General features: G+C 41.6%; 1 protein-coding gene across 5 annotated transcripts in view; it reads right to left on the bottom strand.

Annotated features, from left to right (window-relative positions):
• Positions 1 to 21382, bottom strand: part of RFTN1 (raftlin, lipid raft linker 1) — a 108232-nt gene that overhangs the window by 18001 nt on the left and 68849 nt on the right. For 4 of the 5 annotated variants that reach the window (XM_073333543.1, XM_073333546.1, XM_073333547.1 and 1 more), the window contains exons 6-7: positions 19034 to 19237; positions 10120 to 10235 (exon numbers count right to left, since the gene is read on the bottom strand). In XM_073333543.1, coding sequence (XP_073189644.1) covers positions 10120 to 10235; positions 19034 to 19237 — 320 coding nt within the window. The remainder of the gene's footprint in view (positions 1 to 10119; positions 10236 to 19033; positions 19238 to 21382) is intronic. The other variant, XM_073333544.1, reaches the window with a different exon arrangement.

The following is a 21382-nucleotide window of genomic DNA, read 5'->3' as shown; positions in this document are numbered from 1 at the left end:
CACAAAAAACAGCTAAATACATAGTAAATTTTAGCACAATCTTGCCATGCACCAAAAAGCAGTCTCGAATCTTTTAGTAAATGTAATTTATATTCTTATATTAAATGTAGCTGTATTAAGTTCAAATACAGAAGAGCATGAGATTTAACTACTGTAATCAGGATGTTTTTGAAGCTCAGGGTTGGTTAGATAGAAGAAGTAGAAAGTACATGACAGAGCTCTGATGAAAAAGAAGGTGCACAAATAATACCCTGTATCAAACTGGGAGATATTTCATTCTGTGAAGGGAGCAAAACTCTAATTAACTCACTTCCCACTCTCCTGTGGTTGATAAGTAATCTCTGATCACACCTTGAGTGTCAAAAAACTAGAACACATTGAGCTGTGTTTTTTCCCTGATTTGCAACACATAATAAGATTTCATTTTTATTTATTGTTTTGCTGTTTGGTTTCAACATTTCTTTCCCCCACAATAGTCTCAGCTCATTAGAAAACTAGAAATTCCTAAAACCTGATTTTAAAAAAAGGTAAAGATAATATCCAGGGTAAACCATACAACATACTGTATTCACAATATTCATTTTCTTCTACAGTTGCAGTTTTAGCCACCGAGCAACACACACACACAAAAGACTGCTAAGTTCTTGTACGACTGAAAAAAATTCAGTCAAAATTATTTATTTTTCTTGAGTTAAGTAAATGTAGTTTAGTTACAAGTAAGCCAACTTTGGTCACTGCCTAATGTATATTTTCTTGCAATGTAGAGATGAAACAGACCAAGATTAAGGAATAAAAGGTGGAGCATCCCATTAAATAAGTCTTAATAAAGCACGTAAGGCAAATCCGGATGAGCTGTGCACTGAAAAGAATCATAGGGTTTGGAGGTGGAGAAGGAATCCTGGCAATCAGGATGGGGAGCAGAAACGCAGACAAATTGTAACTGTCCCCTGCTTCTCTGTGTTGGGAAATGGGTTGTCAATTATTTTTATTTATTATTTGTATTGCCATAACACCTAGCAGCCTCATAATCATACAGGGAATGCACACCCCTGTATCAGATTCGGACAACCTGCCCCCAGTCACACTGCAGTTATGACTCTCCATAGCCCCATGGGAAGGGGAAGTGGGGAGAGCAGGATTTGCACCACAGAAAAAGAGAGAGGAATAAAAATGTGTCTGGCTTGCTGAGAACAGGCTGGTGAGGGTCTGTGGGGAATGTTTTATGTCCTCTGTGCATTATGAGGTGAAATAATCCCTAATATGGAGTTGTTAATGATATTTCTGTTCTATTTTTGCACTCTTCCCATGAAGTCATTTGGGCTGATCATATAATATTATTGATCTATTTTAAAAAGATATTTATTGTTAGCAAAAGATTAGTTATGTGTCTGGGTAGGGTACAGCAATAAAAGTTGAACTATCCTGCTCTCATATTGGGATCATCCTAAATTTCAATACATAGCACAACAGAACATTGCTAGTTTGCACTGACTGGGAAGTCCACGATGGATTACCAGCTTTCTAAATTAGACACAGGTCCTGCAAACTCATCAGCTTGGGCAAACCCCTGCATCTATATAGAGCGCAGTGACTTCCAGCTGGTGTGAGTGATATCTACGCAAGCAGATCAGTTTGCAGGATTCAGACATCAGTGAGTAACAACAACAAAATCACAGGGAGGCCTTTGCAAGTTATTCTGGACAGGTGTAGTTCAGACAGTTCATGGTACACATGCACTGTGTATATTTTGAGAAAGTAACAATGCCTTAGTACAATCACTACAGCACATTGCTATGACAATTTAACTGAGAACAGGGGTGAGAGACTACCAGTTGTTTTGTAAGAATTTTGGATTTGCGGATTAGCTAAATGAAGATGAGAAAAATTCTGCTCTATCAGTTACATCTTCATCCCCCAGCTCGACTGTGCATGGGCCAAATTGCATGCTCTTAAATGCACCCAAATGTCACAAGTCCAAAACTGTGTGTGTTGCTGAACAGTCTTAACACCTGTGTGCATGTCAACGGTAAATCTCCTTTCCTAGTGGGTTTTGTGGATGCAGATTCTAGCCCGACACATGCACACGTATTAGGATTGTTCAAGTGCTCACACTTGGTGTTTGCACCTGCAGAGCACAGACATGTTTATGTAGAGATGCGATTTGCACAACGGAGGAAGAGTAGAGGCTCAGCTGTAAATATGGCTCTATGCGGCTAACACACCGATACAGTTCACTCATCACTAGAAAGTGTCTTTGTAAATGTTTTAAACTAACATTTCAATGGCAATTCTCACAGCCAGTACTGTGGGAAACTTTCACATTCTTGGCCATAGGGTATGAGAAATATAATCCAACAATTTTTTATCAGTATATTTTTTTAAACCAATTTATCTAGACCATAAATGCATCTGGTGTATTTCAGTAGTTATATTCTTGTGACACCTGTTTAATTAGGCTCTACTAGACTCTCACATAGCTTCACTTTGGTACTGGTTCTACTATCTGTCAGTCAACAATGTTTGGAAAAAAATTAGCTCATTTATTGTTCAGGAACTGATATCTCTGATGATAGCCAGGCACACTTCATAGCACACACTGTTCAATGTTGTTCATTCAGATTCCCACTGCAAGTCATTCAGGGTGAAATTCATCCCCCTGCCTGGACAATGCCCAAGTAATCAGCCTTTGTGATGACAACTCCATGAGTATGAAATTTACCACACACACCACCACAGTCTTTAGGCAGTCCACAGAGCTAAAGAGCAGACCCTTCACCATCACTATTCCAGTCGATGGAAGAGCAGCCATTGCCCTCCTCTATGCAGGGTTGGGGCTACTGGATAGGCGTTGTCATGGATCCCCTGGCCTGCCTCCAAAGATCCCTCCAACATACAGGCCTATTCAGAGTTAGTCTGGAGGAGGGGGATGCACAGCACCCAATTCCCTGTTCAGCTGCTTCACTCCCATCTCCACTGCATGGCTTAAAGGTGACCTGATGAGGGAATGGAAATGAATTTGTGCCTTTTTGGTTCTTTATGAAGTATAAAGAAGGGCTAGAAGAGTTTTTTTCCTGCTTGTTTCCAGATGGGAAATTCAGGTCTGCGTCTGCCCTTCCCAATTTTTTCTTGAAGACTCTATGGACGAGTGGACAGTTAACACGCTTATGACAAAATCACAGATACCAAAACAAAACATGAGTCAGAGGAAAAGTGATCATTATTAAGAGTATCTAAAACTCTGTATTTTGTCTGCTTTTGGCAACACCTATTTAACTCAAGCCCCCTATAAGTAGACAGAGAAAATGCTGTCTCTGTTAGAATTTTAACATTCCTGTCCTTGCAGTCAAGGGCTGAAAAAGGTCTGAATACACATTTCTAGATTCCCCAACTAAGACCTCCAGCAAAACCAAGGGAAGATCAGACTTGGCATTTCTGTTATTTTTTTAAGATAAGAAACAAACATTACAAAAAAAAACCCCAATGCCTTTCCCCAAGCTTTTTAGCTGTATATACATGATAAAGGAGCAAAACAAGGACAAACCGCCAATATTTTCCCCACTGAGCAGACTACTTTTATGTGGTACAGGTCTTTCATAGGACTGAATTTAGTAGTCATCACCTTCAACCCTCCTGCTATTCTAGTCATGGGTCTTTCTCATGACCACAGACTGACAAGTGTAACAAAGTGAGGAGATCAAAGTCACTGGAATCTAAGGTAGATCAGATTTAAAACTAAATTAAGGCCAGATGTCCAGAGAAATTTCCAGAAAGAGCACTGAATTAAGGAAACTTGTGACGCAGGCTTAGCTGAAGAAATAACTTTGCTTTGTCTGTTGGGATAGGAACCACATTATGAACATTTACCACACCTATAGCTGATACTATATCACATGACTTCCATTCTACCAGACACTGAAACATCACAATATATCTGGGAGCTTATAGTGTAATTCGAATCAACACGCTGCAGACACAGAAGAAAAAAAATATTGAAGCGAGAGCTGAAGATGCACAGTGGGGAAATAGCCTTTAGTCAAGGAAAATATTTTCAGAATGACTGTTACTCACGAGTGAGAAACAATGCAAATATTTGAAATAATTGTTTATAGCTCTTCATTTTAATAAAGTACTGGTTAATTTGTCAACATGTTGTTTCTTGGGTACAGGAAAGAGAAGGTGACAGATTGGAGTTGGGGAGAAGGGAAACCAGACAGTTCTTGATTAATCAGAGCTGCCTACCCACATTTGCCTGCACAAGCAGAATTAAAACCATCAAAGATGTTTTAATGCTAGAGCTCACAGATTTTAGTGAAAATAATGTGGCCTGACATTTTTAGGGCTAAAGCAATACGGTCGAGGGAAGCATTTAGTCATTAAGAGTTCTCTGGTCATTTGCAAAGATACCAGAGTTCTGTTCTGTCTGAGTGGAAACAGTTAAATAACTCAGAACTATTACATCCTGTCAGTTGCTTGGCGGACCGCATACTGTGACAGCTGCAAGCTTTACATCCTCTTGCAAACTGACATTTTACACACATACCAAGTGCATCAGAGTGTTCAGATTGTTCTCGCCATTAGACTTGGAAGCATTACTGTTGTTTAATAGCAATTAAACAGGCAATATTTTCTCTGTAAAGAGGCATGCCGATTCCCCCTCATTTGCCTTTATGATTATTGGAAAGTTTACCTTTTATTTAGTCTCAATAGATTCACTTTTCTTAGTAAAGCGCGTTGAGATCTGTTGATGCAAAGCACTGTATAAAAGCGGGGTATTATCATCTTTTTATTTATTACTTTATTATTGATGGGACTGGAAGATATATGGCATCTTTTCTTTCATAGTTGTGGCTGCATTTTTTTAAACTGGAGTACACTTAAAGAAACAACATATTCGATAAGACAGTTCTCATCCCCAGAAGGAGCACACAAACAAGGGAAGTTGGATAAGCTCTGCAGAAATTACACTGAAATGTACATATAATTCTGATTCCATCCCCAAAATTCTGAAGCTTCAAGATAAGCAGGTCTGATATAAGCTCAAAATGGGAGTCATTTTATCCATGAATTTCTGAATGTCCAGGGATGTTTCTTCCATATGTCTGGTGCAAGACAGACATGTTCTAACAGGATGGAATTTTAGAAAAGATGAGCATAGCCTATACTGCTCCAACCATGAGCTTGCATAAGGATGAGAAAGTCTGGATTAACCAGACACTTCACCCCTCTGGAAAACTCTGCTCATGATTCTTTGGTGTAACTGTAGTAGAGGCAAAGCACTTATTAAGGTTCCAGATAACTCCACTGTGTCTCAGTGAGTTCTTCTGTCATCCATGAACCTAAAGTCCCTCTCTCTCCAGCTGTGATCTAATCTTCATCTCTGGCAGCTTGATTTCCCTGCATTTGTCTGTGAACAAAGGTGAATTCTAAGAATATCTGGCTGGGAGACAGTTTGGTCTACTGGACAGAACACTGGCGTAGGAGTCAGACAGCCTGGGTTCTAACTAGAAATGGTTGGGAAATTTTCAGTAAATGTTGTTTTTTGGTGGGGGGTCAGAAAATGCCTATTCATTGAAACATATTGGCTTTGACAAAACTTTCTCAGGTCCAGGATGGACTTTCTGGTAGAAATCACAGAGAGAGACCCATTCCAGAATAGCCAACAGCCCAGTGGTCAGGGCACTCATCTGAGACACAGGAGAGGCAGATTTAATTCCCTGCTCTGAATTAAGCAGACTTGAACTGGGATCCTTCCAAATGCCAGGGGAGTGACCTAACCGTTACAGAGTCAATCTTGCTGACTCAGTGAATATTTAACTATTTATATAAGTGGAAAAATTCCACCAAGAAAGATGGAGAAGAGAGTGAGAGACTAACTCTAAAAGCCTGAGAGATTAGGGCACTTGCCTGGGATTTGGATATCCCTACTTTGAAGCAGGCAGAGCAGAAACTTGAACCTGGATACCCCATATTCCAGGATGAACACCCTAATCACCGCCCTAGGTGTTAGTGTGTCTCTCATTCTCATAAAAGTTTGTTCTAATGGAAAATGAAAACAAAGATCAAAACCTCAACATTTTTCTGAATTCTTCTTTTTCAGCCATTCCCAATTCCAATACCATCTCTTCCACTGACTTGCAAACTTCCCCTCTCTGCCTCTGTTCCACCTTCCACTGTCTACCCTGTCTATTTAAACCAGTGGTGGGTAACCTGCGGCCCGTCAGGGTAATCCGCTGGTAGGCCACGAGACAGATTGTTTACATTGACCATCTGCAGGCACGGCTGCCCACAGCTCCCAGTGGCTGCGGTTCACCGTTCCTGGCCAATGGGAGCTGTGGGAAGCAGCGCGGGCCGCAGGGACATGCTGGCTGCCACTTCCCAGAGCTCCCATTGGCCGGGAACGATGAACCGCGGCCACTGGGAGCTGCAGGCGGCCATGCCTGTGGACGGTCAATATAAACTAACTGTCTTGCAGCCCGCCAGCGGATTACCCTGATGGGTCACAGGTGGCCCGCAGGTTGTCCACCACTGATTTAGACTATAAGCTCTTCAGGGCCAGGACTGTCTCTTAATGTGTTTGAACCTAGCATAGCGGGGACCCGATCTCAGTTGGGGACTCTAAGGAAAACAGTAAGAATTATAGGAATACTAATACTGGGCTAAGTCTCTTAAGGGAAAGGATGTCATGGATAGCCAGCTTACATGGCTTCCCAACAAACCTCTGAGATACTTTTCTAGCTATAAGGAAAGAAGTACTTGTGGCACCTTAGAGACTAACAAATTTATTTGAGCATAAGCTTTCGTGAGCTACAGCTCACTTCATTGGATGCATTCAGTGGCTGTAGCTCACGAAAGCTTATGCTCAAATAAATTTGTTAGTTTCTAAGGTGCCACAAGTACTCCTTTTCTTTTTGCAAATACAGACTAACACGGCTGCTACTCAAACTTTTCTAGCTATGTGATAAATTCATTGGTTCTCAATCTTCTTGAATTGGTTTGGATGCAAGAGTTTCTTAGGATCAACACAAACATAAAGAGCAGGATTGCCAGGTAGCATGCAAGCCATCCTGATCTCAAGTTACATCAGGTGATGATTTAGCCATGGCACCTGAGTTATATAAACCTAGATCCTCCCAATTGAAATCCACATCCTAACCCAGTTAATGACCTATCTCACAACCAAGTCAAGGGAACTGCACAAGGGATTAATTTGGCCCACACGATGTGTACCCCATCTTATGTGCATGCTACCTGCTGTATGAGTACGGATGATTTTAACACCTAGTCTACTACAATTATACCTGGATATCCTTCTATAGCTTGAATAATGCTGCATGCAAAGAGCCTATCTTACTCTGCATTTTGATGAAGTGTTTGCTCAAGAGGATTACTTAGCCCTAGAAAAGGCAAAAAAAAAAAAATCTGAAAACTTTTTTGTACTCAAGAGACTTGGAGAATCTGTCCAATTAGCACTGGGTCCAAAATCCATCCCAAAAATGTTCTATGAAGAACCATTGTGGCTGACAGATAATTACAAAGGCAAAATGTGAGGGGTGAAAGAACTGCACACCCTGGATACGGATATGCATGGCACTCTTTTTTAGGTCAGTCATTTCTGCTTGTTGGCCCATTGGCCTCTGAAATGTGTTCATTCTTGCCTTTTTTAAAAAAGTCTTTTGAATTGTTTCCACTCCCTCAGAAGTCACTTCCAATTTTCACTTCTCAAAAGTCTTAGATGGTTTGAGGGGAGTATTCTCATGCCTCAGCCAGTGAGGAAAACCTAACCCAAAAATCTATCAAGATAAACTATCAAGTGATATAATCAATAAAAAGAGAATACAATTGCAACAATCCAACTGAAGCAAATGCTATAAATGTTTAAAATATTATACAGCAACAATAGCAAAGAAAATATATAGTTTTAAGGCTTGTACCTTGAAAGAAACCAATAAGACTTCCAAAGGCTCCTGTGGAAATTCACAAGACTAGTATTTATTGTTTTCTCTGAGTCGCCTGATACTTAACACCCAAAACAGTTAAAATTTATGAAAACCAAAGTAAAGCATTGTTTATAGCAAGAAAGGCTTTGTAGCTTTCAAAGGGTTTTAATTGTTTATATATCCTCTCTTTAACAATTCAATTTATACAATTGGAATATTTATCAGGATAAAAGTCAAGCTCTTTCAAAAATAAATGCTGAAATAACTTGGTGTTAAAATGCATTCTTAAAGCACAGACAGGCTCGACTGTACCTAGCCCGTATGTGGATAAACAAGACAGGGGAGGTCAGAAAGAACCTTTCTCCCTGACTCTCACACTTATATAAGAAAATAAAGGCTGACCACAGTTTTATTGTGTGCTCCTGAGCATGAGGACTGCTTCTGTGTAGCACGGTTACAAGCAGCAGTCACCCTAAAACTGGAAAGGCATAGGCAAGGCCATGGCGGTATTCCCCTCCTTACCCTGGAAAGGAGCATATGCTGCAGCTTCTGTAAGAATTTCTGCAAGGGCACTCCCTAAGAACACCTGGAGGCCTAGTGCACAACTAGGATACAATGCCTCTGTGAGATGCAAAGGCTCACAGGCACTCTTTGCAAAGCTCTGTCTTAATGCCAGAATTTAGCCCTAAAAATGTGCAAAAAAGAGCCTGTTCCAACTTACTTTCAAGAGTATAACTATCTGTATTAAGAGTGAACAGAATACCCAAATTATTTATTCAGACACTTTTAGCCACAAGAGGACCCACCACTAGCTGGTTAACACAATGCCTGTATTATTCTTTGATTAGATCTCTGAACATTACTGTATGGCCATTTTATTTCACTACGCCACAAGCCATCCCTTGATCACCACTAAAATCGGTGGTGCTTAACTTTTAATTGCTTGGGATTTTACATATTTAAACTGGTGGTTGCCCAACATTTTTTGTTATGCATACTTGTCGTGAAACCATGCTTTGTTTAATCCTCTCTCCGGATTTTATACCCTTTTACTCCACATAGCAAACTAGACGTGTAGCCATTATCTTTTTTAATACATATTTTTTTCTGGCAGCACTGACATAGACATACAAAAAGCAAATTAAAGTAAAAATGTGGGTGACAATACACACGCATTGTTCCATTTGATCCTTCATTTTAGATGCAAAGAATTCTGAAGCTCAGTTTCGTTGAACTAGTTTTGCCTACAGTTGGAGATATACACCTTTTGGCCTGATCCAAAGAGTCTTTCTACTGACTTCATAGTAATAAGGTGATATGCTGCATGCTTAGTTTTTCTGCACTCTGCTCCCATTTCTCGCCTTTAATCTGCGAACACTCAACTCTGGTTAGTGCTGACCGTCATTCTGGCCAAAGACGCATCTCTGCTCATCCCTTGTCAGTTCTTTTTGTGTTGGCCAGAGAGGTCACTACAAAGCGAATTACTAGTTATGTGTACTCATGGCATCTATATCTATCTAAGATCTTTTTAGTACCACTATCCCCGGGATGAATGTAACGTTAGAACTTGAGCTAGCATGTGTGATTATGCTGCCATGACAACTGATGGAGATTCTCTTTATAGTTCATGTAGCAAAGGCATGTTTTTGGAACAGAAGGGTCTTGAGTTCTATCTGTCACCACCACTCATGCCACTCAAACAGTTTAGCTGAGAACTCCAATGTACAACACACGAAACATCTCTTATTAAGCCACGTACACATCCCACTTACGGTTAACTTACCATGTCATTATGTTTTCAAGCCCTCTTTCCTTTACCTCAGGGAATATCTATACTACCCGCTGGATCGGCAGGCAGTGATCGATCCAGCGGGGGTCGATTTATCGTGTCTAGTCTAGATGCGATAAATTGACCCCCGAGCACTCTCCCATTGACTCGCAGGCAGAGTCAACGGGGAGCAGCAGCAGTCGACTCACCGCAGTGAAGACACCACAGTGAGTAGGTCTAAGTACTTCAACTAAGTTGCGTAACTTAGATCAAACCCCCCCCCCTTGGTGTAGACCAGGCAGTAACCCATGAAGTATGTGGAAGTCTATTACACCAGCTTGCCAGCTTGTGATTTAGAAAAATATTACAATACCGTGATGGTGGAAACAAAATTATAGTAAATGATATACTTACTTCCAGGACAGTCCATTGTTCCACAACAATAGCATCATAGCCCTGTATAGTTTTACTGTCTTCCATGGAAAGATCTTCAAAGACAAACACTCCATCTGTCAAGTCCTGCATGGAATCTACAAAAACAAGAGGTTTCTGTAAGCTGCATGGTACATACCTTACACACAGCAAGGCATTTTACTTTGTTAATGATCAAAATCTGATCTTTTCCCCCAGCATGTTAATAAAAAAGGACACAGGAGGAGACCGCCATACATTACAGTTCAGCTAAAGTGAATGAGACTAATTCATCTTGTAGTTTTAAATAATACCCTTGATTCTGTAAGAGCAAGGTTCATGATCACTTATGTGTTCATGTGTTTATTTTCAACAACATAACTACTTCAGTTTGAACATGCAAAATGAAATATGCCCACGTTAGGCCCCAAACCAATGGGACTGCTCACATGCTTAAAGTTATACACATACTTATACTCTTATGGATGAAGACCATATGACATAATATTTACTGCCAAATTTTCACAGGCCTCATTATTTAGGCTTACAATATTAATGAATACATCTACTAGTCCACACAAGTCATGTAATCCCACTGCACTTGCAAGTGCAATTACCTAATCTACATGCACAAAGTAACTATTAGCATATGCAAATTAAGGATTGTGTGAGAGCAAAGATGTGCTCACAACTATTGCATGAATTATGAAAGTACTTTGATCACTAGGGCCAGTGTCCCCTACCCCTTTTCAATCATATATATAACTGCATGTTCAGCCTTTCTTTTGGTTTTCATAGATCATTACTAAGTAGCAGCATGTTCTCCTAGGCCTTAGTCATGTACTCATAAGCAGAAGTCACTAACCAATTCCTTTCTTTAATGTTTTGCAGTATGTGCTCTATTAAGGAGCTATTTTGTAAGATACACAATTGAGAAGCAATTGAATTACTGTTCCTTGTAAGATAAATAATCTAAATTATGAAATAATCAATAATCATATATTTCAAAAACGATTACAAAAGATTACTCTGTGTATGATAGAATATACTGTGAATTATTTTTACATTGCTTAGTAAAACATGTTTTCAGCCAGCCTGCCTTAAAATAGCTCCTAAATAACACATTTATTTTGGATGACTGATTATAAAAGATCTTGCACATGTTTTCTCTCCCTGCAAAAAAAAAAAAAAGACATTTTATAGCGTAATTTCTTTTAATTTTTAATTAAATTATTTTCTGCACATGGCCATAATTTGTCATTTTGGAGGGGAACCAGATATGCCCAAACAATAGATCACACAGAGCTGATATGATAACTAATGAAAATCACACACATCCAAATAAAAGCAAACCTAGTGATGGATTCTCCATATAAGAGTGACTCCAAGGGCACATTTTGTTCAGTAAACCTGTTATTAAAAGGTTTTAGTAGTTGTCATACTTGCTATTGGAAATATTGCAGGTAAACCATAAAAATTAGAGATAGAAAAGACGTTTTCAGTCTGAGCCAATGCCTATATTTACTGTCTAGTGCCTTGTCAAGGCTCCGATAATTTCCTTTAGTTGGGGTCTTTATTCATCTACATTTACCTGGAGGGAACAGAAACTATCCACACAGCATTTCTTTGACAATTACATGAATGTAGAGCTGACAACCCATTTGGACAAACCCACTGGCCTCTTTTAAAGGCCAATGATAAAACCATGGGCTCAACTGCTGCTTTTTGTCCATGGCTCACAAAGGAGGTGATGTAGAGCCTCGCCATTCAATAGGAGAGCCAGGCATCACAGTATCCCCCAGAACTCCCAGACATGCAGGGAGCAAGTACACCCACTGCTGCGCCCCTGACATATCTGCTTGTCCATAACAGTCTGCTTTGCTCTGATCCCATCTCCTTCCCACACCCCCTTTGGAATGTCTTGAACTCACGGGGTGCTAGAAAGATAGCACTGCTGCCTTCAAGGAAGAACACATCAAAAGTGTGCCCAGCTCAGGGGTGGGCAAACTTTTTGGCCTGAGGGCCACATCTGGGTGGGGAAATTGTATGCAGGGCCATGAATGAAGGGCTAGGGCTGGGACAGGGGGTTGGGGTGCAGGAGGGGGTGCGGAATGCAGGAGGGGGCTCAGGGCAGGGGGTTGGGGTGCAGGAGGGGGCTCAGGGTAGGGGATTGGGGTGCAGGAGGGGTGCAGGAGGGGGCTCAGGGCAGGGGGTTGGGGGCTCAGGGCAGAGGGTTGAGGTGCAGGAGGGGTCCGGCAGGGAGCTCAGGGCAGGGGTTGGGGTGCAGGAGGGGTGCGGAGGGAGCTGGGGGCTCAAGGCAGAGGGTTGGGGTGCAGCAAAGGTCTCAGGGCAGGGGTGCAGGAGGGGTTCAGGGTGTGGGCTCCAGCCTGCTGCTGCTTACCTGGAGTGGCTCTGGGGTGGCAGCAGTGCACAGTGGGGCTCACGCAGGCTGCCTGCCTGCCCTGGCCCCATGCCGCGCTGCTCCCAGAAGCGGCTGGCACCATGTCCCTGCGGCCCCTGGGGCAGGGAGGAGGGGGCAGAGGGCTCAGTGTGCTGCCCTCGCCTGCAGGTACCTCCCCCAAAGCTCCCACTGGCCGCAGTTCCATATTCCTGGTCAATGGGAGCTGCAGGGGGCAATGCCTGCAGGCAAGGGCAGTGCGCAGAGCCCTCTGCCCTCCCCTCCCCCAGGGAACGCAGGGATGTGGTGCCGACCGCTTCCGGGAGTGGTGGTCGGAGACCCCCTCCTAAGTGGGACGGAGTCAGCCATCTGCTGTTCAGACTGGGAAACTTGAGAAGTGTGCTGCTTGCCTGGAGCTAGAATTCAGGATGTGATGAAGTGTCTGCCGAGACTGATCAAGCCCTCAGATTGTTACCCCTTTCTAGTTCTCCATGTGGGCACCAATGATATTGCCAAGAATGACCTTGAGCAGGTCACTGCAGACTATGTGGCTCTGGGAAGAAGGATAAAGGAGTTTGAGGCGCAAGTTGTGCTCTTGTCCATCCTCCCTATTGAGGGAAAAGGCCCAGATAGGGGCCATCGAATTGTGGAAGTAAATGCGTGGTTGCGCAGGTGGTTTCGGAGAGAAGGCTAGATTCTTTGACCATGGGAAGTTATTCCAGGAAGGAGGATTGCTAACGAAGAGAGGGAAGAGCATCTTCGCAGGCAAGCTTGCTAACCTAGTGAGGAGGGCTTTAAATTAGGTTCGCCAGGAGATGGAGACCTAAGCCCTGAGATAAGTGGGGAAATGGGATACCGGGAGGAAACACAAGGAGGTGGGTGAAACAGTGGAGGCCTCCTGATTCATACTGAGAAAGTAGGGCAATCAGCTAGTTATCTTAGGTGCCTGTGCATGCATGCAAGAAGCCTGGGAACCAAGCATGAAAAATTGGAAGTCCTGGCATAGTCAAGGAACTATGATGTGATTGGAATAACAGAGACTTGGTGGGGTAACTCACAGGACTGGAGCACCGTCATGGATGGGTATAAACTCTTCAGGAAGGACAAGCAGGGGAGAAAAGGTGGAGGAGTTGCACTGTATGTAAGAGAGCAGTATGATTGCTCAGAGCTCCAGTATGAAACTGGAGAAAAGCCTGTTGAGAGTCTTTAGGTTAAGTTTAAAGGTGAGAGCAACAAGGGTGATGTCGTGGTTGGCATCTACTATAGACCACCAGACCAGGAGGATGAGGTAGATGAGGCTTTCTTCAGACAACTAATTGAAGTTTCCAGATCATAGCCACTGGTTCTCATGGGGGACTTCAATCACCCTGACATAGAATCATAGAATATCAGGGTTGGAAGGGACCTCAGGAGGTCATCTAGTCCAACCCCCTGCTCAAAGCAGGGCCAATCCCCAATTTTTGCCCCAGATCCCTAAATGGCCCCCTCAAGGATTGAATTCACAACCCTGTGTTTAACAGGCCACGGCTCAAACCACTGAGCTATCCCTCCCCACCTCTGCTGGGAGAGCAATATAAGAGTGCACAGACAATCCAGGAAGTTTTTGGAGCGTGTTGGGGACAATTTCCTGGTACAAGTGTTGGAGGAACCAACCAGGGGCGGTGCTCCTCTTGACCAGCTGCTCACAAACAGGGAAGAATTGGTAGGGGAAGTAGAAGTGGGTGGCAACCTGGGCAGCAGTGACCATAAGATGGTCGAGTTCAGGATCCTGACAAAATGCAGAAAGGAGAGCGGCAGAATATGGACCTTGGACTTCAGAAAAGCAGACTTTGATGGGCAGGATCCCCTGGGAGGCTAATATGAGGGGGAAAGGAGTCCAGGAGAGCTGGCTGTATTTTAAAGAAGCCTTATTGAGGGCGCAGGAACAAACCATCCCGATGTGCAGAAAGAATAGCAAATATGGCAGGCGACCAGCTTGGCTTAACAGAGAAATCTTTGGTGAGCTTAAACACAAAAAGGAAGCTTACAAGAAGTGAAAACTTGGACAGATGACTAGGGAGGAGAATAAAAATATTGCTCGAGCATGCAGGTATGTACTATGAGCTCCACCTATTGAAGCTACTAAAGGTATGTCTGCACTTCGAACTGGAGTTGTAAATTCCAGCTCAAGGAGATATACCCACACTCGCTCTGATTGAGCTAGTGCACTAAAAATAGAGTGTGGCCAGAGTGGCATGGGCAGCAGGAGGGGCTAGACACCCCAAGCACATTCCCAGCAACTTGGACAGTTATGTACTTGGGTTGGCTAGGCCATCCTGCCGCTTGCACTGCCACAGCTACACTCTATTTTTAGCACAATAGCTTTATCAGAGCTAGTGTGGGTATGTCTCTGTGAGCTGGAATTTATATCTTCAGCTCAACATTGTAGATATACCCTAAGTATATACCCTAATATGCAAGCACATGTGTGATCTGGGACATAACCATCATGTCTCAAGTCGAGAAAAATAGCCATCCAAAATTTTGCAGGCCACACAACAAGACTCTCTTTTACAATTCCTACAGTAATCTGCAGTAGTTACACCATCTACCATGCCAGCAATTTAACTTCTGCCCGATTCCTGTGTGTTTTACTCATCTTTCAATAATCTCTTCATTAGTGTGATTAATCTCTTGGAAGTCAGTGTATTACATTCAACCAGTTAGTTCTCAAATACTGTTAGCAAGCCCTGTGCTGCAATCAAACATTGGGCCATTTCCATTAGTAATGGTTCATTGGGCCACACAGCTGGTCATGCTATTAAAAGAAACCCTGATTCGATTTTGTCTGGTTCATGGTGTCATTTTCCTCTCCATCCTCCTAGCTCATGCAACTTCATTCTTTCTCAGAGTGAAGGCTCAGAATACAAAGGTTAAATCACCCTCCTTCACCAGCAAATGGTCCATTATCACTGCATTTTTTATTAAGGTAAAGATTCTCCCCCACTGTGCACAATAAGCTATTTTCACTCGGCTGTATAAATATTTGATGCAGATCTGTTGGCAAAATGCTGCTGTAATGTTCTTGCTTGTGATTTAAACAAAGGGTATGGAAAAAGATTTCTTATTTTATCATGACAGCTATACTAGTTTTCCCCACTGTTGTCTTTGAACTATTAAGCCACCTCATCTATGAAGCTAACCTTCATGTTGTTATTGTTTTTACTGAGTGAAACATACTGGCATAAACTCTACTTGGCATGTGATCTGTGTGTTAGCCTTTGACTGAGCGCTCTCTCTCTCTCTCACACACACACACACAAATTGAGCATAAGTGACAAGAATCCCAGCCACATTAGCTAATTATATAGGGAAATAATAAGCCAAATGCATCCTGGGCCAACTCCACTGAGGTCAGTACAGTCACACGAGCAATGATTATTGTCCAGTGTGACCAGTAATGTCCCAAACATTTTGTTTTTCCAAGCAACTCTTCTATTTTGCTTTTGGGTTTTTTTTGCACATTGTAGATATTTTTTAAAAGTCCAAAAGTTGGAAATTCAGAGTTAAGGTAACAAGCAAATGTAGGAAAACTAAGAATTTGGAGTAGTGGTCCTCAAACTAGGGCCGCCTCTAGTTCAGGAAAAGCCCCTGGCTGGCCGGGCTGGTTTGTTTACCTGCTGCGTCCACAGGTTCAGCCAATCGCAGCTCCCACTGGCCGTGGTTCGCCGCTCCAGACCAATGGGGGCTGCGGGAAGCAGCGCGGGCCGAGGGATGTGCTGGCTGCTCTTCCTGCAGCCCCCATTGGCCTGGAGCGGCGAACCGCGGCCAGTGGGAGCCACGATCGGCCGAACCTGTGGATGCGGCAGGTAAACAAACCGGCCCAGCCCACCAGGGGCTTTCCCTGAACAAGCGGCGGCCCTAGTTTGAGAACCACCGATTTAGAGGACTATAAATCAACAAAAAACCTAAACAACATAAAATCTGGAAATACTCAGCTAAGGTATCAAACACCAAGCTTAACTCTGACCCATTTGCCTTCATCTAGCCTCTTCTTACTGGTGGAAGAATTGCACTAGCTGTCACATGAAAATCTTTGTATATTATATATGAATCACAATAATATGGTCTTTTGTTCTCCAATGACATAACCTGCAGCTACACTTCCAACCTTCCTCAAGTACAGGAGGATTTCAAGCCCATCTTAGAAGGGCAATTAGAATATGGAGGGCCCATAACTCATTAGTTCTGAATGAATATAGAAAATTTGACTTCTGACCTGTGTTTGGAATATGAGGTTTCTGACTAAGACTGGGAGAGTAAATGGGTAGAGTCAAGTGCTATCATCTCATGGAGAAGCAGGGACACCTAGATGTTTTATTTCAGAGTAGCAGCTGTGTTAGTCTGTATCCTCAAAAAGAACAAGAGTACTTGTGGCGCCTCAGAGACTAACAAATTTATTAGAGCATAAGCTTTCGTGGGCTACCTTTACCATGAAGGTAGTGAAGGGGCAGGCTTCTAGCTGCTACTTAGTGGGTTTAGCCACAGTTTATACAGTGTTCTATGGCCCAGAATTGAAAGAGATTAAGGATAAAGGGCAGAGTTAAGGACAGTGTTGGCACAATACTGACTATTTCTAAGCCTCATGACATTTAGGTTGAGTCAACAACAATGTTCTAAATTCATTATTTCCACACTTTTTTCTTGATTTTCAAACTTTTTGCTTTCACAATAATAAAATTCTAATAATATTGTAAATTAATGGTCTGTTTACAACCTTTACTCTAGCTTAACTCTGGATCTGGTCATTTTTACACAGTTCTAAACTAACTGTACTATTCTGTTTGTTTAGAACATTTAAGACTTACCCTCTTCACCGCTGTGTGTAGGCATTTTCCAAGCACTCCTCAACGTGGTATCTGAGTGCATGAACCTCCCCCAGAGCAATATTATGTAAAAACACTTTTAATGTTTAAATAACATAAGAATACTTTTCATATGCTGTGTTTAACAGTACACTGATGAGGGGCCAGGAATAAATACTTGCATTAAAAAGCAGACATAATTGGGCATATCAGGCTCAGTGACTCATACTTTATAAATTTCAATTTTATATACACAAAATAAATGACCATTTGTTTCTAAGCAAGTTAACTACCAATTACAGGATTTGCCAGGAAGCTCTGAGAAATCATTCCATCATGTGAACTTTGGACCTTCTCTTTGCTGCTATTTGCTGCAGAATGAAAAATTAGGACTGACTGTTAATTTCCCAATTGAATTTTAACAGGATAAATTAATTTTCTTGTGTTTTATCATTGGCCAGGAGACTTCTGCCAGCAGCAAAAGAGGAAGAAAACCTTCTGGCAGCAGTCCTTGTCTCACTTTGCCACAAACCTTGTGCCCCTAAATCAGCGCTCTAGCCAGTGAGTTAATACAAAGGAATGGCTAAACAAACTCAATGAAGTCAGTAGAATGTGAAGGCACTCAGCATTCATAGGATCAGGGTGTTACTTCTCTAGTCTTGAGAGGACTACTACCATATTCTTCCAAGAAAGTTAGTTTGTTGTCTATGACCTGCACATTTCATTTTTGCCTTACATTTTCCCTCCGTTGGCCCGTCTTTTCCTTTCCATCCTTTCTGGGTCCGGAACACCCCTAAGTCAATATTGTACTTCTCTGTAACAGGGCTGAAGGCTTGACTTTAAGTAAAGCATTGTGGCCAAGTATGTTCTAAGTACTGGTTATGGAACCAAGAGAGCAGGGTTCAAATCCTGGCAAAGATGCTTAATTTTCAGAACAAAACCACCCATTTATTTGATCTACTCTTCTCGCTATAACATCAACAAAACAAATGAACCACCTCCATTTTCCAGCACATCTTCCAGATCGGAGAAGGCAAAGTAAAAGAGAGATTATATGTACATTTTGTAATTTTGTGAAGAACTCAGGTGATGGGTGCTGCATAAGAACCTAGACAGACTGATTAGATAATGGATAAACAAAATCAATAGTGTCTTTGCAGTCACCTACACTCAGACCCAGAAGCAGTGTACAGCAGGGCAGTTTATAGGAAATGCCTCCCTTAGTTTATTTCAACTGCTTTAAAATGTTGAGATATTATTTCACGAGCTGCTGTGGGGGTGAAATCTACAAGTAATCTGCACGTATGGTATGTGATTCCAGAGTGTAGTTAAAAAAACAGGCTACTCTTTGTTAAAACCTCAAAGATTAAAGATCAAAAACTGACTCATGTAAATAAGCAGAAGCTATCTATGTTTCCATACTTCTGTGAATGCAGAAGCATCTCTACAATGTACACAAAATATAATGCATGATCTCAGGTTTCCTCATTCAATCACCAAAGTATTTCCTGTACTTGGTATTTCCATCACTGAAATAGGTTGATCAAAACCAAAATCTGCTTTGGCTTTTATCCTAAAAACACCTATCAAATGTCTTCTCTTCAACTACAGTAAGCCCCTTAAAAGGAAAAAGAGAAAAAGAGTCACAGGGTAGTGCTTTCAGTAAATTCCATACCATTTACCATTCCAAGGCTGAAGATGGCGTTCACCAGCAAGCCTCCTTTCCTGAAGTGATCTGTCATATGCTCCAGCCAATTTGCTTCTAAGCCATTGACAGTCTGCCCATTCCTGGAGATCTTCATAGGAATCATCACAGTATAGTACTGGCTGCATCTTTGTTGGGTCTTTGGCTTGTTGAAGATAGCAAATATTTCCACTGCTAAAAAAAAGTTTTTAAATAGTAATACTAGAATAAACATATTGTGATATCATTATTGTTTCCTATTATAACTATCATAATCACATCCTTCCCCTTTTGTCTGCTTGTTTTTCTATAGTAACCCTTCAGAGCTGGGTCATCTCCTTTACGTGTTTATACAACGCCCGGCACAACAGGGTCCCAAATCCTGACTGGGGCCTTATCATAATGTAAGTATTTACTAGTTGTAATATGGAACTCCCTCTCAGAGGGACAGTCGACTAGCATAAATAAATAACATAGTGGAAACAAATGAGCATTACTAGTAGAATTTATCATCGTAGAATTAATGTATTATTAGCAAATTCACCCGAATTGTATACTTGTTTGCCTCTGTGTAAGCGCCACAAAGGAGATAGCTACTAACTGTGATATCAAGGACATAGCTCAAATCTGAGATCTTACTGCAAATTTAGGGCAAGTTACATTTCCAATGATGTGACCTTCCACTAAAGAAGTAAATAACTTATTTTGGTGTTATATGGGCTGCGCACAGAAATGGCAAGTGGGAGAGCCAAAATCAGGAATGTACAGTGTATCAAACAAATATTGAGGCCAAATGGATTATTTAGTTGATTTACTCCGTGTCTGAGAAGAGGCAAAGCAGTAAGAGATGAGCAGATGAATAGGGAGGAAAAATGGAATTCCGAAGATCCTTAAAGATGAGGACATTAGCTAGATACCAGTGTGTGTGATGTAGCTTCCAGCCCACCTGAGGAGCGACGAATTTAAATCTCATCATTAGGTAAGTCTCTGTAGACAACAAAATCATCACAGACATCTGCAGTACTGGGGCTAAGTGGAAGTTAAAGAGATAATCAAAATTCCCAGGAAGAAAGAAACACTAAACTTAACAGTAAAATTTCTACAATGTAAACTATTAATATATTGTTATTTTACATATTAGTGGCCCGATTAATGGCCCAGTGAAGTCAATGGTAAAGCTCCCATTGATTTCAAACACAGCAGGAATGGAACCCCAATTGAACTGATATTTTTTTAAAGGAAATAAAAATAATAAAAAATTCAGGCAGCCCATTAACTTGGAAGTATCTCATATTATATTGTAAAGATAATATCTTCTAATCCCAGGTGTTACTATGAGAGAGTCACTCTGACAGTTCTTTCTTGTGGAGGTCTCATCGTGGAACTAAAAGAACACAAAGCAAACAGGGACAATTTAGAGTAAGTCACTACTCAACATGAACAACGATGGTGGAACTGGGTTCCATGGGATTATAATGCCAATGACTTAGCTAAAGCCTGGTTGAAGTAAGCATGGTGGGGAGCGAAAAGGGAATGAAGGCTTAATCAAGTATAGAGAGTGTACCTCAGAGAAGAGCTCTCTAATACTCTCTCTATATAAAGGAAGGCTGGGAAACAATAGTTGATGAGTCCTGGAGGAAGGAGATGCAGAGAAGAGACATAACTCAAAATTAATACCAGCAAAGGGAATGTTAACAGGAATTCACTCACTACACACCACTTGTTTAGAAAGAACAAAGTGATGATAAGGTGACTCAAAAGGGTATACTACTCAAAAAACCATATGAACAGAGAACATAAATAAATCAGGAGAGACGTTAACTATCTGGAGATAAACCAGGACATGATTATTAAAGGTAGAAATAGACGGAGAAGGTTTTTTGTGGATATGATAACTATAACACTTTTCAACTTGGAAATGACGGGAAGTAGGGAGGTAGCTATTTTGATTTGGTTTTGAGCTGTGCAGGTCTGATCCTACACACATTTGTGGTCAATTGGATTCTTTCATTGGCCTGAATAGGCATTAGACCAGGCCCTTGATGACGTGAGTGAAAGTGTAAATGTAGGCACAAACAATAGCAAGAAAAATCTGGTCTGGCTTGTAATCAGAACTAATTTGATACCAAAGAAGTCCTGTCTACACTTGAAAATAGACCATTGTTCACAATGACTTTCAGCAAAGTGTAAAAAGATCAAAATCCTCTTCAGTACAGTTTCAGAAAGCATGGTATTTTCTGAAATGTTATTCAAAATATTTTATCCTGGTTACACGTGCACTTAAAATCATTTCCAATCCAGGTTTGGAGGACCCCTTGATGAAAGCCATTGTCAATAATG

The sequence above is a fragment of the Lepidochelys kempii genome, chromosome 2 (assembly GCF_965140265.1).
Source record: "Lepidochelys kempii isolate rLepKem1 chromosome 2, rLepKem1.hap2, whole genome shotgun sequence".
Lineage (NCBI taxonomy): Eukaryota > Metazoa > Chordata > Testudines > Cheloniidae > Lepidochelys > Lepidochelys kempii.
The sequence above is the reverse complement of the archived record's forward strand: the minus strand, read 5'-3'. Positions and strand labels throughout refer to the sequence as shown.